Consider the following 14,310-nt stretch of genomic DNA (forward strand, 5'->3'; position numbering starts at 1 on the left):
AGTGTAATTTGCGGATGATATGCTAATGTGGTATGGCCTGCAACTATGTTGCTTTTACCATTTATTATCTGAACCACTGCTAATCTAAACGAGTTCCCATTTTTCCTTTTACAAATGGGTAAGACAGGTTAAAATGACAATTAAGAGAGAGAAGCCTAAAGCTTTAATTGAAATGTCTAAATTAAGATTTGTAGACCTTGTAAGTATAAATTTTTTTTGAGATTCATTCTGAGTTTAGATAGTCTTTTTAATATATAAATTTTATATAAAAATATTAAAAAAGTACTATTTGTTACTTTAAAGAAAAGTTGAGTATTTTTTAGTTAAATTGATAAGGATGTCAAATCAATAAACGATTTAATAATAAATAGATTTTCACTCTCTATTGGATGAATAACAATATTTTATGGTAGAAAAATATTTATAAGGATATATTAATAAATTATTATTATTAGAGTGACAAGGTTCTTTTACATGAATTTATTTTTCAATTTTATCTGAAAATTAGAAGAAAGTATAAAAAATGAAAATACTTTTATAATAATAGTTATCTTTTAAAATAAAAATGTTCTAATAATTTCATAATTAAATTGACCTCGAATTGACTCATAATAGCAAGAGTTTTTAATTATAGTATAGAAGAAAAAACTAGCAAAGCTAAAGAGGAACCGTAGGGGTATCAAATCATCGATGTGCAATGGCAGGGGAACAAGAGTACTGATTAAACATGGTCATATGCAACAACGCAAACTGACATGCCAATTTCAGAAGGAAAACTTGATAGATTGATCATTGTTCCAAAATGCAGTTTTTTTTTTCTTTTTTGCATCCCATAAAATTGTAAATGAACCACACGGTTTCTTCAGAGATGGAAACGTAAAACTCACAATGCAGCCAATTCAGCCTTTTTACCCTCCAAAAGCTTTAGCTCCTCACGCCAACCTTCCACTTTTGCCAACTTTTCCAACTGTTCTGGCTTCATATCTTGCTGTGGTGTTTTCTGTTGTTGAGCTTCTGCTAGCCGAATCTGCATATGCAACCCAATATTCAGGTAAATCAGACAAACAAAGCTTGATAGTTTAGTTATTGAAAGCATATCGGATTTAAAACAAGACCCGGGAAAACCATAAAACCATCACGCTACATCCAAGGAATGGGAGGGATACAAATGTAAGCAATTAATTGGCAGTATGCCAGTACTGAAGTAAAGAAGCAATTCCATGCTGAAGTCACTCAAAGGTCGTTACACATGCTTAGGAACAAATTAAAGTTGAAACTTGCATAAGCAATGCATATATCAATGAAAGAGTTGTCAAACATTTAATTATAATCTTTTAAGTCCTCTGATATGTGCAACATAAGTTAGAGGTATACATCAAATTAATCACTCTATATGTTTTCTGCATAAACAAGCTTCTCTTAATATTAGTGCAAACAAACATACATCCTTGCACAAAAACCAGAATCTTATTCAGAGCCTCTCATGGAGTGCATCTAATTCCAAAAGGAAAGAAAGAACAAGTAGGACTCCAGATTAATTCAAATACGGAAACCCGTAGCAAGAGAATAAGTGAGAGGGATATGCACCACCAAAAGTAAACTGTTAGCAGTGACTTTCATTATACTCACAAGTCACAGCCCCAAAAAGAGCATAAACTATACGTGATTGGAAGAAAATTAAGCAAGCATTACAGTAATAAGTAGTGTGGCGAGTCATATTTTACTCTTCCTTTTAGAACCTTTTTCAAAAACTCTGCACCATATAAAGAGGTTAAGCCATATGGTCATGCCAACCAAATGCACAAAAAATCGTCAAGTAAATGCATATGAAGTCAGTTAGCAAAGAGAAATTGAACATTTTATTAATATGGATATGTGGAAATATGATTATACCTTTTTTCTGTTTGTCATTCTCTTTATTTATTTTAAACCTTAAAAAGTAATTTTCAATTTGGTCTCCTCCCATAACAGATGATTAGTGATGAGTCTTCTGCCTCTAGAGCTTAAAGGACAGATTTAATTTTAGATAAAGATTTTTACATAGAAATGACATGTGAATTTTTCTTTCTTCAAGAGTTTGTTATGATGTACTATAGTGATGGACAAATTCTTTTACATGTTAATACAAACGTGAAATGAGCCGTACCTTCTTTTTAAGTGCTCGAATCTTTTTATCAAGATCTAGAACTGGTGCCCCAGCATCTGAGGCCTCCACTGTGTTTGAGGGAGGCGAGGTTGATACAGGGTTTGGGGAAAATGCAAGATCACTCATCTGAGATGTCAATGATTTAGCAGACTTTGAACCATCTAGATCTTCCTCGGGTACATCCTCTCTTGTATTCTCGTCATCTGACACTTCTTCCAAGTTCTTACCCTTTTCAAGAGCAGCCTGCCATAAGTAAATTGGTAAATCAAATGCTAAGTTTTAATGCACGGATCTTCTTGCCTATAGTCTAGAAAAATGGCAAGACTAGATGCTTGTATCTCACTAAACAAACTATATCATGTTTGCCTCTTCGCGATGGTGCATGAACCAAGCAAGAAAAGAAAATGACGATCTACTTGGAAGCATGAAATGAACCATGGCTCATGCATGGGCGAAAGTGGCAAAGGAGAAAATTAGAGATAAAACACAAGGCTAACATGTAAATCTAGGCCAACTGAAGTTTAACAGAAGGGATGAGAAATGAAACATTTTTCTTATGATATAGTTTAATGAACCAAGCAAGAAAATGAAATGAGCCAAAATTGGAAAAACAATTAAATGGAAGTTCATGAAAGAAAAAAAAGCAACAAGCTTCATACTTGTAGCCGTTTCTCCTTCTTTCGTTCATTTCTCTTTGCCGACTTGGTCTTTGGTTTTGCATCTGCAGGTGGATCATAACCTGGAGGCACTACTTGTGATGCCATCTCCTTTTTCCACTGCATCATCAATTAAAACAAACATCAATGTCATTTAAAAAAAAGGCAACAACAAATTGCAGGAGATAATTCCATGAACTAAAACAGAGAATCTAATAACCCCAAAGAACGAAGTCTCTACTAGACTTTAGCTGAATGGCACAGTCAGAGTACTAATGGTTGGTAGCAAGGTATACACATTCAACAGCAGATTATAGAAAATCAAGTACTTTTAACATTATCTTTTTAGCTATAAAACTCACCCATAAATCCAAAAGCAAAAACTCCCCACATTCCAAAACGCCAAATATAAACACGGAAACAAGTTTCATCCATCATCCATCAATCCATGCATAAACACAAGCAAGGCATACACATAAAAAGTAAAATACAAAATTTGATGCCACCCTTTTCCTATTCCTCAAATTCTAATCACTAAAACAAGCCAAAAGATGAAATTTTACATGCACGGAAATGCACATATTATATAAATGGACATATGACATACCAGGGCACCTTTAGACTGGTAAATGGCGACTTCCTCTTGGGGAACATACCCGGCCCGAATACGAATGGGTTTGCGGAGGGTGCCGTCGGGTCTTCGGGTGGGCGCCAGAATTCTTTCTCCTTGTTTTAGGGTTTTGCTCAATTCCGCCATCTTCTGCAATTGCTCTTCTCCTCCTACATTATTGCTAGCCATTGATGTAATGTTTTTGAAATTAATCGATTGGTTTTGCTCTGATCTTTGTGACTCTGATTACTGCTTCAGTTCGTGAAATCAATCAAAATGCATTTATTATTTTAAAATCCTATCAATCAGCTCAAAAGCTGTAAGAATTTTAAAATTGAAAGAACGATTTTTTTTACTAAAAAGTTTGTTTTGTTTTCGAGTACTTAAATGCAAATGTTATAATTGCGTTTTGATCCCTTAAAATGGTTATATTTCAATTTTTGTCCCTTTAACTTTCCTTTTCTGGTGAAGTATTAACCAACGAATATTAATGGTAAAATAAATTACACCATTCTCCATCCAACTATTAGACGCTTTTATTTTAATCATATAAATATGTAAAGTTACAAATTAATTATTTTTTTGATATATTTCATGGCCGTTTTACGATTTATGTTTGGGATTCGTAGCTATCCCTCCCAATAATGTCGTCTTTAAAATTCGAATCTGAATCCTCTTTTTGAGAGTGCAATATGTCTAGGTGAATTTTTTTTACACATGTATGCCTAGGTGAAATTTTTTTTCCGCATAATATCCTTTTCTTCTTTTTCGCAGCTTTTGTGTTCCTCTCCTAATAAAGCCAAACATACATTCAAATTCTATTTCGATGTCACCTTTGTTCAGAAAAGACCACAAGAGAGCTCACCTTCTTATCATGTATCTACTTGGTTTAAAGGGCCAGTTTAACATTACTTTTAAGAAGCAAACACTTTTAAGATAAAAGCATTGTTAAACAAGATACTTTTGAGCTTTTCAAAAGTTCTTTTGGAATAAAAAAAAGTTTTGCAAAAGCACTTTTTTTAGCCAAAAGGAGAAGCAAAAAATTTTAACTTTACTCAAAAGTACTTTTTGGCCTAAAATCACTTTTGAGAAGCAATGTTAAACTAAACCAAAAACCTTAAGCCCCATCCTCGCAAATTTAAACACGAAGCCCAAATTTAAAAATCATACCAATTTGCAAACATCATCATTTCACCAACCTTCGCCTAGCCTCAACTTATCCGCCCATTTCCACCTTCCTACTATTGGGATTTCCAAATTGTACATTGCAGCCTCAAGAACCTTAAAAGCCCGAGAATGATGTGTTAGCTTTAAAAGTGGTGAATGAATCTAGAGGCGATTGAACTGTTTCCTTAAAAAAGTGGTCAGAAAATTTTAGCTTTTAAGGGAGATGGAATTTTAAACTATTTTTTAGAAATCAAATCAATTAATGCAATAATTCAAAGTAAAATGAAGGAAAATTAAAATCTAGCACAAAGGTGTATAGAGGTTCGGTTTGGTTTGTCTACATCCTCTCTTATAGCTCTACTTGAATTGATACCTTTGAATCTAAAATATAACCTTTACAACCTCTATCTTTTTGAAGAAACCTCTCATATTTTTTACAATGGCTAAAATTGAAATTACTCTAAACTTTCAAGGCTTCAACTAGGAACTTCTCCTTTTTACAAAGATATTTTGATGTAGACAATGAAACCTCTAAGGTGTGATGATACAAATTTTGAGCTCTAACAAGATAGATTAAGAACTTGTACGAGAAAAGATACAAGAAAATGAAGCTTTCTTGTAATTTCTTGCTAATTCAATTCATTTGATTCTTGGATATGTACCCATTGATCCATTTGTACCAAGGAATTGATTTCTAGATGTTTAGAGTCGTTGGAGGTCGAATATTATTATTGGAACCCTTAAAACTCTTGTTTAGAGAAAGTAAAAATTTGTCACCCGTTAGATTAAGAAATTAATCTCGGGACTGATATTTTACCCTTTTAGAGGGGAATAACTTTTAAGATCCTTTGGAATTGATCTTTGTATTCAAAATTCATAAAATCATTTTGAAAACACATTGATGGATTTTGATCAACCTAAAAACATGAGAAACATATCAAACATTTTAAACAAATGCTTTTGAAATTTGAAATTTGAAGGTTTGAAAATGTTTTATGAGATTTTTAAATAAATTTTCCACGAAATGATCTGGGAATGATATGTAATTTCATTCTTAAATATTTGTTATACTAAAAGCTTACTAAATCAAAGCTAACAATTTTTCCTTTGCATATAACAAACTTTAAGAAACATTTTCATTTGAAAACTTTCCTACATCATATAAATACTTTCAAAAAAAGGTTCCCTTTAATAAATGTTATTTGATTTCAACAACAGAACATGGAAATTTAGCAAAAGTAAATTTCAATGACACAAAGGCTTTATACAATAGTTCATAATTCACAAAATTTAACATTTATGCATAAAGTTCCCAATTGAGTCTTAACTCAATTGGCATGGATATTATTACTTATACAGGAGGACGTGGGTTTAAGTACGCTGAAGCACATTATCTTCCTATTTATGGGCTGGGGAGGAGCTATGGGTAGTTCTAAGTATTGTGACAAAAAAAGCAGATATGATCATAATTTATAACGATATTGTTCAAAAACATTTATGCATAAAGTTCCTATACAAATTTCCTCTGTTTCTCTCTTTTTGGTATTATAAAATGCAAAGAAAACATGATACAAATCAATGTATATGCCAAATGTCATATCAAAAGCAATCAAAGCACAACTAATCAAGCCATAAACAACTTTGTAACACTCTAACAATTGTCTTTATATTGTGATCAAGGATACATATTTACTAAATATTCAAAAATCAAATCACCAAATATATTCATATCTAGCTTAATTTATTTCAAAAAGCAATATCCTTTGCCTTGTGACGCTGAAAAAGAGCTTATTGCTGATTTTTTTGTTCTTCCATCTTCTTACTTATATGTGGAAAAACAATCCAACCTTATTAAGCATAAAGCTTAGTGATGCATACTTCAATTTAGATGATTATATTTTTAGTCACCTTCTACCCAAATTTAAGAATGACAAAAAAGAAAGCACATTGAATCATAAGACAAATAAGTATGTTTCAATTATTACATACTAAATTAAATATGTTTCTCATACATCCACTAATTTTAAATTTTCATACATTATTTATTTTCATAATTAACTTTGACTTGAATCATTTTTAAAATATATAACAAATAGGATGTTATATTTTCACAAATAAGTATCATTTTTAAGTTCAGCTTTGTCATGTTTATATATGTTGACAAATTTGAAAGTAAGGATAATTTTGTGGTTGAAACAGTGGCCACAACTTCAAGCACTGTTTCATTGTCAAGCTTGTGTATCTGTTGTGGAATTATTTGGACAAATTAGAGTCCATAACTTGAAGACCAATTGAGTTGAAATTGAAGGCTTGAAGATTAATTTCTTGAGGATTGAGTCAGGTTACTTGTAGAACAAGTAAAATCAATTTTTATAGTTGGAGACATTGGATCACATCAGGACTCTTATGAAAGTATTATCTTATGCAGATTTTTAGTTTAAAAGTGATTAGATTATAACTCTTATGTAAGCAAAATTTTAAGTAGTATATAAACTTAAGTTTTGTCTAGGTTAAAGATTATTGAGAGTAACTGAGAGATTAAGAGCTTAGTGAGAAAACACATTCATTAGTTAATGCGACCCAATTCTCTAACTTCATCATTTTCATTCATTTTTGTTCATTTGGTTTTATATGCAATTTATTGTTGGTTTCAACAAGCTAGCGGATGGATCGATTGAACATATATAATTAGGGCTCAAATAATTTATAATTAAGTTCTAGTTTTTCGCCTATTAATTATAAAATTATTTAGTCACATAGTCATTCCACTATAATATCATAATTGAACTGTCCCTAGTTACATACCATTACAAAAGCCACTTAACCAGTGCTCGTCCGATGACCTTATCATAAGTATGTTACCATCATAGGATATCCTTAATCTTTTTGGGATAAATTCGTTCTCCCAATATGATCGTATTTTATCTCATGATAAGCATTATATTTTCTTTCATGAAAGTCAATTACTATCAAATAGTAATCAAATCATTTATCACATAGACAAAAGACTCGTGACCACGTTTACTTTTCACCTATCATGTAATGCCGATAAGAGAATATCATTTACCCATTAGTTGGGCTATGAATTCCACTATTGTGAATGATGCTACATGCTGCATAAGTCGAATACCCAACACACCGACTTTTGATTCCTTATCTATTTGAACTCAAGCTTGTACTTACATTAAAGTATATGAGTCACGCATACATAGTCCATCATCCACTCAAGATTAAGGTATGCCATATTATGAATGTCACAGGAGAATAAATCCATAAACAAACCTAGAATCTATTATGCTTATGTTTGATGTATTGTCAGTCTAGTCAGTCACATTTATGTCTCTATCTTTTGAGAGTCATTCGCTTTATTGCTCAAGACAAAGCATCTTTCTAATTGTACTTGATAGACGATATATTAATCTTTTAATCGGTTTGTTCATTTCCAATTAGACAAATACATGTCTAGGTTCATCTTCTAATACAAGCTATCTTTCTGTATTACGATCCGACTACATAATACCGCTTAGTATTAGTTAAATGTTAGATAATCAGCGAGCCAATATTTGCTTTAATTTTTCTTTATGTGCTAAAATATCGAGGAAAATATACAAAGGGTATTAATGTAATTAAAAAATGTTTTATTAAACCAATTTGTTTGAAAAATACAAGTATTATTAGATGAAAATACTACACTAAGAGCACTAGGTCCCAATGTTGGAAAAAATCCGGTTTGAAAACGTTTTTTTGTCACAACAAAAAACTAAAAATTTTAAAAATCGAGTCGATTTATGATATTTATAGAAACAAAATTTTCTCGGAAAGCACCTGTGCTTTGTGCAAGAGGGATCCTTTTCGTTCCTAGATTTCAACCGAATGACCTTCTCCGCTATTCTTCTACCACGAATTGATTCAAGTGTAGGCTTAAAGATCACGAATCAAACACAAAACTAGAAACAATTTTCTTATTTTAGTAGGAAAGTAAATCTTTCTCTCAATAGAAACTGGTAGAATTGTTATTCCCAAAAAATAGAATTTATACTTAAAGTTTGACTATTTTCAGGCAAAATAACAATACTGAAAATTTATGTGTAAACTTGTATGTAAATAACTCTACTAGTGTCATCTATTTATAGTGAGAGATAGAAGAATTTTGGTTGAATAAGTCCCCTAGTTCAACTAGGAAAGTGGGGCAACTAACCCTAGTTAATTATACTAGGGTTGCCACCCCTCATACACATTATGAGGGGTTTTGGGCCTATCCTGTATTGAGTCCAATTATATGTGCTTCTTGAACTTTTAACTTACACTTTATAATTTAATCCAACCCAACACACGTTTTTCTATTTCCCAAAATAAATATTATTTATTAAATTAAATTTCCAATTAAATAATTTTTTCAACCCAATTCTAATTTCGTTAAGTCATGACAACTTTACCGTAAAAGAATTAATGAGAAAATATATTTAATTTTCATATTCAATGGATTCAAAGTGACCAATTAACTTACTTCCATTTTGAACTACAATTATTTGATTAAATAATAATTTTAAATTTTAAATTAATTCTCAAATCATTTCCATACTAGTGAGAAACCACATTTATTTCCAAATGTAATTCATTTCTCCAACTTTATCATTTCTATCCATTTATGTTCATTTGATTTTAAATGCAATTCATTTCTGGTTTCAACGAGCTAGCGGCAGGACCGATTGAACATATGTAATTAGGGCTCAATTGATTTATAATTAAGTTCTAGTTTTTCGCCTATTAATTATAAACTCATTTAGTTATGAAGTCATCCTACTATAGTATTGTGATTGAGCTTTCCCCAAGTACATACCGTTACGAAAGCTACGTGATCAGTGCTTGTCCAATGACCTTGTCAGAAGTGTATTACCCTCATAGGATATTCTTAATGTAACATGCCTAACACCCCTTAAGATAAGAATAGTGCCATTTCGAAACTTGCATGTGTTAGAATTTTTGAAGTAGATAAAATAGAAATTATTAATGTTAGTAGGGAAGGTAGTTGAATCCCAAAGGAAATTAAAAGGCTTTTGAATAGAGAGAAATTAATTTGAGGTATTGACTAGATTAGATGGATGGGAAAAATAGAAAGGACAAGAAGTGCAATTTAACCAAGAAAGTAGAATAAAGTGTGGATGCGGTTGAAAGTGAATATGAACCACTTGATTTGTATGATGATTTTAGATTTTATTAAATTAAATATTATTAAAATTTTAAAATACTAAATTAAATAGATTTTAATATAGAAAGATGTAGAAAAAATATTTCCATCATCATCTTCATCACTTCCCTCTCATGTCACTTCCATCTTCACACTTAGCCAACTTTCATTTTCTTTCTTTTAGTCTGTTTTCTACCATTTTCAACCTTTTCAAGCTCAAAAATTCAAATTTATTCTATAGATTTTTAGCGAAATCAATAGAGAAACCTCATGGCAAGCTAAGTTTTACTGTGCACATTTGAGGAGAAAGAAAAGAGAAATTAGATAAGGATGATGAAGTTTTCTGAAGGATTTCGTGTTTATCACATTAAAAATGCATGGAAATAATATGTGATCATTGTTTTGATATTAAATCTTGTGTATGTGTCTTATGTTAATGAAGAGAAAGAGAAGAGAGTTGAACAACAATGGCTTGATAAGGGAAATAAAGTAACAAAAGAGGGAAGGAAGAAGAAAAGAGCTCATTCCAAGCATTTAATAGTAAGTACTTTAAGAATTTTACTTAAACTAATTAAAATCTAAGTGAAATTTTTTAAATTGTTTTTAGTAATGTTTATGGGATTTATTTATATAAGAAAATGTTGATGCATATTATTGGATTTATTTGAAAATGAAGATGAATTCTTAAGACATTGAATAACTTATGTATAGTGAATTTGAAGAAAAGGACTAAATTGCAAAGTATATAAAAGTTAGATAAGTGAAATAGATAACTAGATAAGTTCATAAGTGAAGTGTTAAATAATGATAAAATAAATGTCAAGTGATATTTGATGATTGTTGATTTTTTTGTAGATAAGGACTAAATTGTATTAAGAGTAAAGTTTGAATGGCTTTTATTGGTTGAAAGAATGTAATGAAATTAAATATTTAAATGCCCAAGTAGAAAAAATGAGAACTAGAAGGATATAAATGAAATGCCATTAGGAAATTTTCATGCGCGCAAGTGATAGTGGCACTTTTGTGTAAGTGACAGTGACACCTTGGTGCATGAGACAATGACACTTCAGTGCAAATTATTGATTTTTACACATATCCTATATGTTCTATTGAGTCTACAATTGGACTATAAATTTTAATGGTAAGTAAATTTAACAATGAGTTTGGTAAGTGACTTATGAATTGAAAGCTTGAGATTGCACTATAGTTTTTTTCTAATTAATTTCATGAATGATTGTATTAATTCATGAGCTTATATACATTTGCATTGGTTAAATTTTAAATGAAAATTTTAATTCTTGATATACTTACTAAGCTTTCACGAGCTTAACACGTTATTTTTCTAATACATAGGTGAAGATTAGATTTGAAGTTCTAGAGTAAAAACCAACCTCTACTCATCTCATCACATACTGAAGCTTGGAAGAGAGTATGATTTTGATTTTGGCAATAGTTTATGGCATGTACATAGGGCTAAATTAATTATGTTTTTGAAAGAATTATAATGGAAACATTTGATGGATTTTTATCACCTTGTTAATTTTTGCATACTTAGTTATGTTTGATTTTGTTTTAAGTTGAGTTATGTAATGTTTGAGGCTGGAAATGGATGAATATGAATAATATGTTGGCTGAATTGGTTGAAAAGTGCTAAATGAGTATTGATTTAGGTGTTGTGAATTGAAATGTATGGTTTTCATGGAAACAGAACACACGTCACAACATTTGATTCTTCTCGTCGCGAAAAGCCAAATTCAGTGAGTGATGTCACGACATGGACCCCTAAAGTCGTGACATCAACTTGATAGATTGAAACTTTATAAATTAGTCATTGAACAACTAAAGATCATTAAGAGAGCGTAGGCTCATATGAAGCTCAAATTTGTTTGTAAGTCATGTAATAAAGGTGCAATGAGGTTAACAGCTTGGATAAAAATGTTCAATCGATATGAAATTAATTGTAGTTGCTCTAGCAACAAATGTGACAACAAATGATGACCCATGACTCTCTTTATATAGAGAGAGTTTAGAGAGTTCAACTATAATTGTTAAGTTCAATTTTCAGCTTGATTTATTCAACTAAATTATTTAAATTATTGATTAATCTTTGAGCAATTGAATTTTAAATTAGTCTAAATTACATCAAGTACATTCCATGCCGTAATAATGTATTTTTGCTCCAATTCAATAATTTAATGTTAAATTTTAAGCCATTCGCAGGTCAGGGACATTTGGATGTCCGTATGGGGTCAATTTAGAATTTAATTTGCATGAATAAAGCTGCTGGATGAGGATGATCATATGCTGGTTTTGAAGAAATTAAATTGACATTGGGACAAAAGAAGAAAATTCGGTCCAATAGAAGAGCAGCAGGCCGAATGTACAACCGGTCGACAAGGGAATTATTATTAATTCTCCAAATTTCCTTCTTGCTAGCGGTGGCCGACTCTAATCGAATCAAGGGAATCAAATCAGCCTTGAGAAGTTTAATTAAAGTAAAACTCTAGTAGGCTGGAGCTATTTTTATGCGACGGGTTCAGCTGGGATCAAGGGGGATAAGATTAAATTTTGTTTTGAATTGTTGAACGTTATTATTATTCCATAAATAGAGGTGACCAGCAGCTGAAAAAGGCGTCAAAAAAAAATAGAGAAGAACAGAGCAGAAGGGCGTGGAACTCGAGCAAGCAAAATCTCTAATTGGACCAGCGAAAGCCGATCAAGCAGTTGGAGTAGCAGCCCAAAATTTCAGCTAGTAGAGAAGAGGGAAGCTCGACGATTTGAGAAGTTTTCTCTTCCAAGATTCAGTTCGTACTTCATGTTGTTTACAATTGATTCTTGCCTTGTTTTACCTGCTATGAGTGGCTAAATTACTTACGCTTAGTTAGACACTTATGAAACCTAGCACAAGGAATTTGAAATTTTATTTTGTTTTAAATTCGAATTTGGCATTCTTGAATTGCTTGTTTTTATCGTTTAAGGAATTTTTCTAAATCAATTAGATTGATCACCTATTTAATTTAGGAATTTTCTCAAAATCATCTAAGTGCAAATTGAGCGATCGAATTTCTTAATTAGACTTAGAGTTGGTGATGATTAATTGGTCTGCAGCTAATTAAAGCAACTACGGATTTAATTTTAGAAGTCGTTGGAGGATTTTTTTTCTTTGATTAATGCAAGGTGAAGTCTCTAAAATACTAATGCACCTTTAATTAGTAAACGAAGAGAGAATTAAAGGTAGATTCTCAATTATGAATGTTTTTTAATTGAATAAAATTTACTAGAGATAGGAAGTCGCTTCGTAAGTGATTTTTCAGCCTTGCTGCTGATTTAGTCTATTAAAATAATTTAAAGTCACAAAAGACTTGTGCTTGGTGGATTAAGGCGCCGATAACTAAGCATTCTTTCTCTTTAATTTGATAATTTTTCAGCATTCACAATTTGAACTAAAACTTTTTTGCTACCTTAGATTATTTTTAGCAAATGTAGAAACATAAACGCCCATTTTTTTCTTTCTCGCATGCATTTTACATTTCCTTAATCACAACTCTCTTCAAATAGATTTAACGCAGGCTTCTTCGTGGGACGATTCTCTATTTACCCTATATTACCAGTTAATGTTGATTGAATAGCGGATTTAATTCGGTAGTCGTAAACGACAGCTACCAATGATTAAACTTAATCATTTTAATAATAAATTAATATAATACATATCAAGATAAATATTAGATTAAATTTAACATTATATCTATTAAATTAATAGAATATTTATTTACAAGATAAATATTAATTTAATTTAATATTAAGATAATTACTTTAATAGTAAATTAATAAAATACTATCAAGATAAGTATTTAATTTAATTTAATATTAAAACTATTAAAATAATATTATTTTTAGAATAGTTAATCTGAAATCAAATTATTCGATAAAGTCCCAGTAGAAGTATGATTTTTCCATTGCTCAACCACTGAAGAACCACCGCCAGCCACCAAAATGTCGCCGTTGTAGACGTCGACATTGCTATTTCTGGTGGTACAATCACAGGAGTGACACCCTTACGACACCACTGAGCTGGTTCAATCCGAGCCAATGACGGCTCGACCGGTCTGATCCAGCCATCGATTGGATCGTCGACTCGGTTTCACATACCAAATCGTTTGTGGTCTTGATTTTGGGTTCTCGGGTCTAATTTTCAATCTTAAGTCTAATTTTCAAGTCCAATTACCCATTGAGCCAATGGTCTAACTGAAAAATTAATTTCCAAAAATATCATATTTATTTTAATTAATTTAATTAATTTTCCCAAAAAATCACTAAGATTTTCCAAATTATTTTTTCAAGAAAATTATTTAATCAAATTATCTAGTTGAACAATTGTCACAACTACCCAATTTAATTCCGCATCGAATAAATCGACTCAATTAAATTATTTCCAAAGTCATAGAATTTTCTTCTGATTCAAATGCAGTCCAATCGAGCTTTTGTTGAACTAGCGGATGGACTAGTCTGACATATACAATTAGGCTCGAGTAATTGTAATTAT

At 31.1% G+C, this 14,310-nt stretch overlaps 1 protein-coding gene across 1 annotated transcript; it reads right to left on the bottom strand.

The window, feature by feature from the left end:
- Positions 1–677: 677 nt before the first annotated feature.
- LOC105786014 (partner of Y14 and mago) lies at positions 678–3,760 on the bottom strand. The gene is made up of 4 exons (XM_012612255.2): positions 3,410–3,760; positions 2,806–2,922; positions 2,147–2,389; positions 678–1,027 (listed from the first exon to the last, which is right to left on the bottom strand). Exons 1-4 carry the CDS (start codon positions 3,599–3,601, stop codon positions 884–886), a joined length of 696 nt encoding a protein of 231 aa, XP_012467709.1. The 5' UTR covers positions 3,602–3,760; the 3' UTR covers positions 678–883.
- Between the last annotated feature and the right edge of the window lie 10,550 nt (positions 3,761–14,310).

The sequence above is a fragment of the Gossypium raimondii genome, chromosome 1 (assembly GCF_025698545.1).
Source record: "Gossypium raimondii isolate GPD5lz chromosome 1, ASM2569854v1, whole genome shotgun sequence".
Lineage (NCBI taxonomy): Eukaryota > Viridiplantae > Streptophyta > Magnoliopsida > Malvales > Malvaceae > Gossypium > Gossypium raimondii.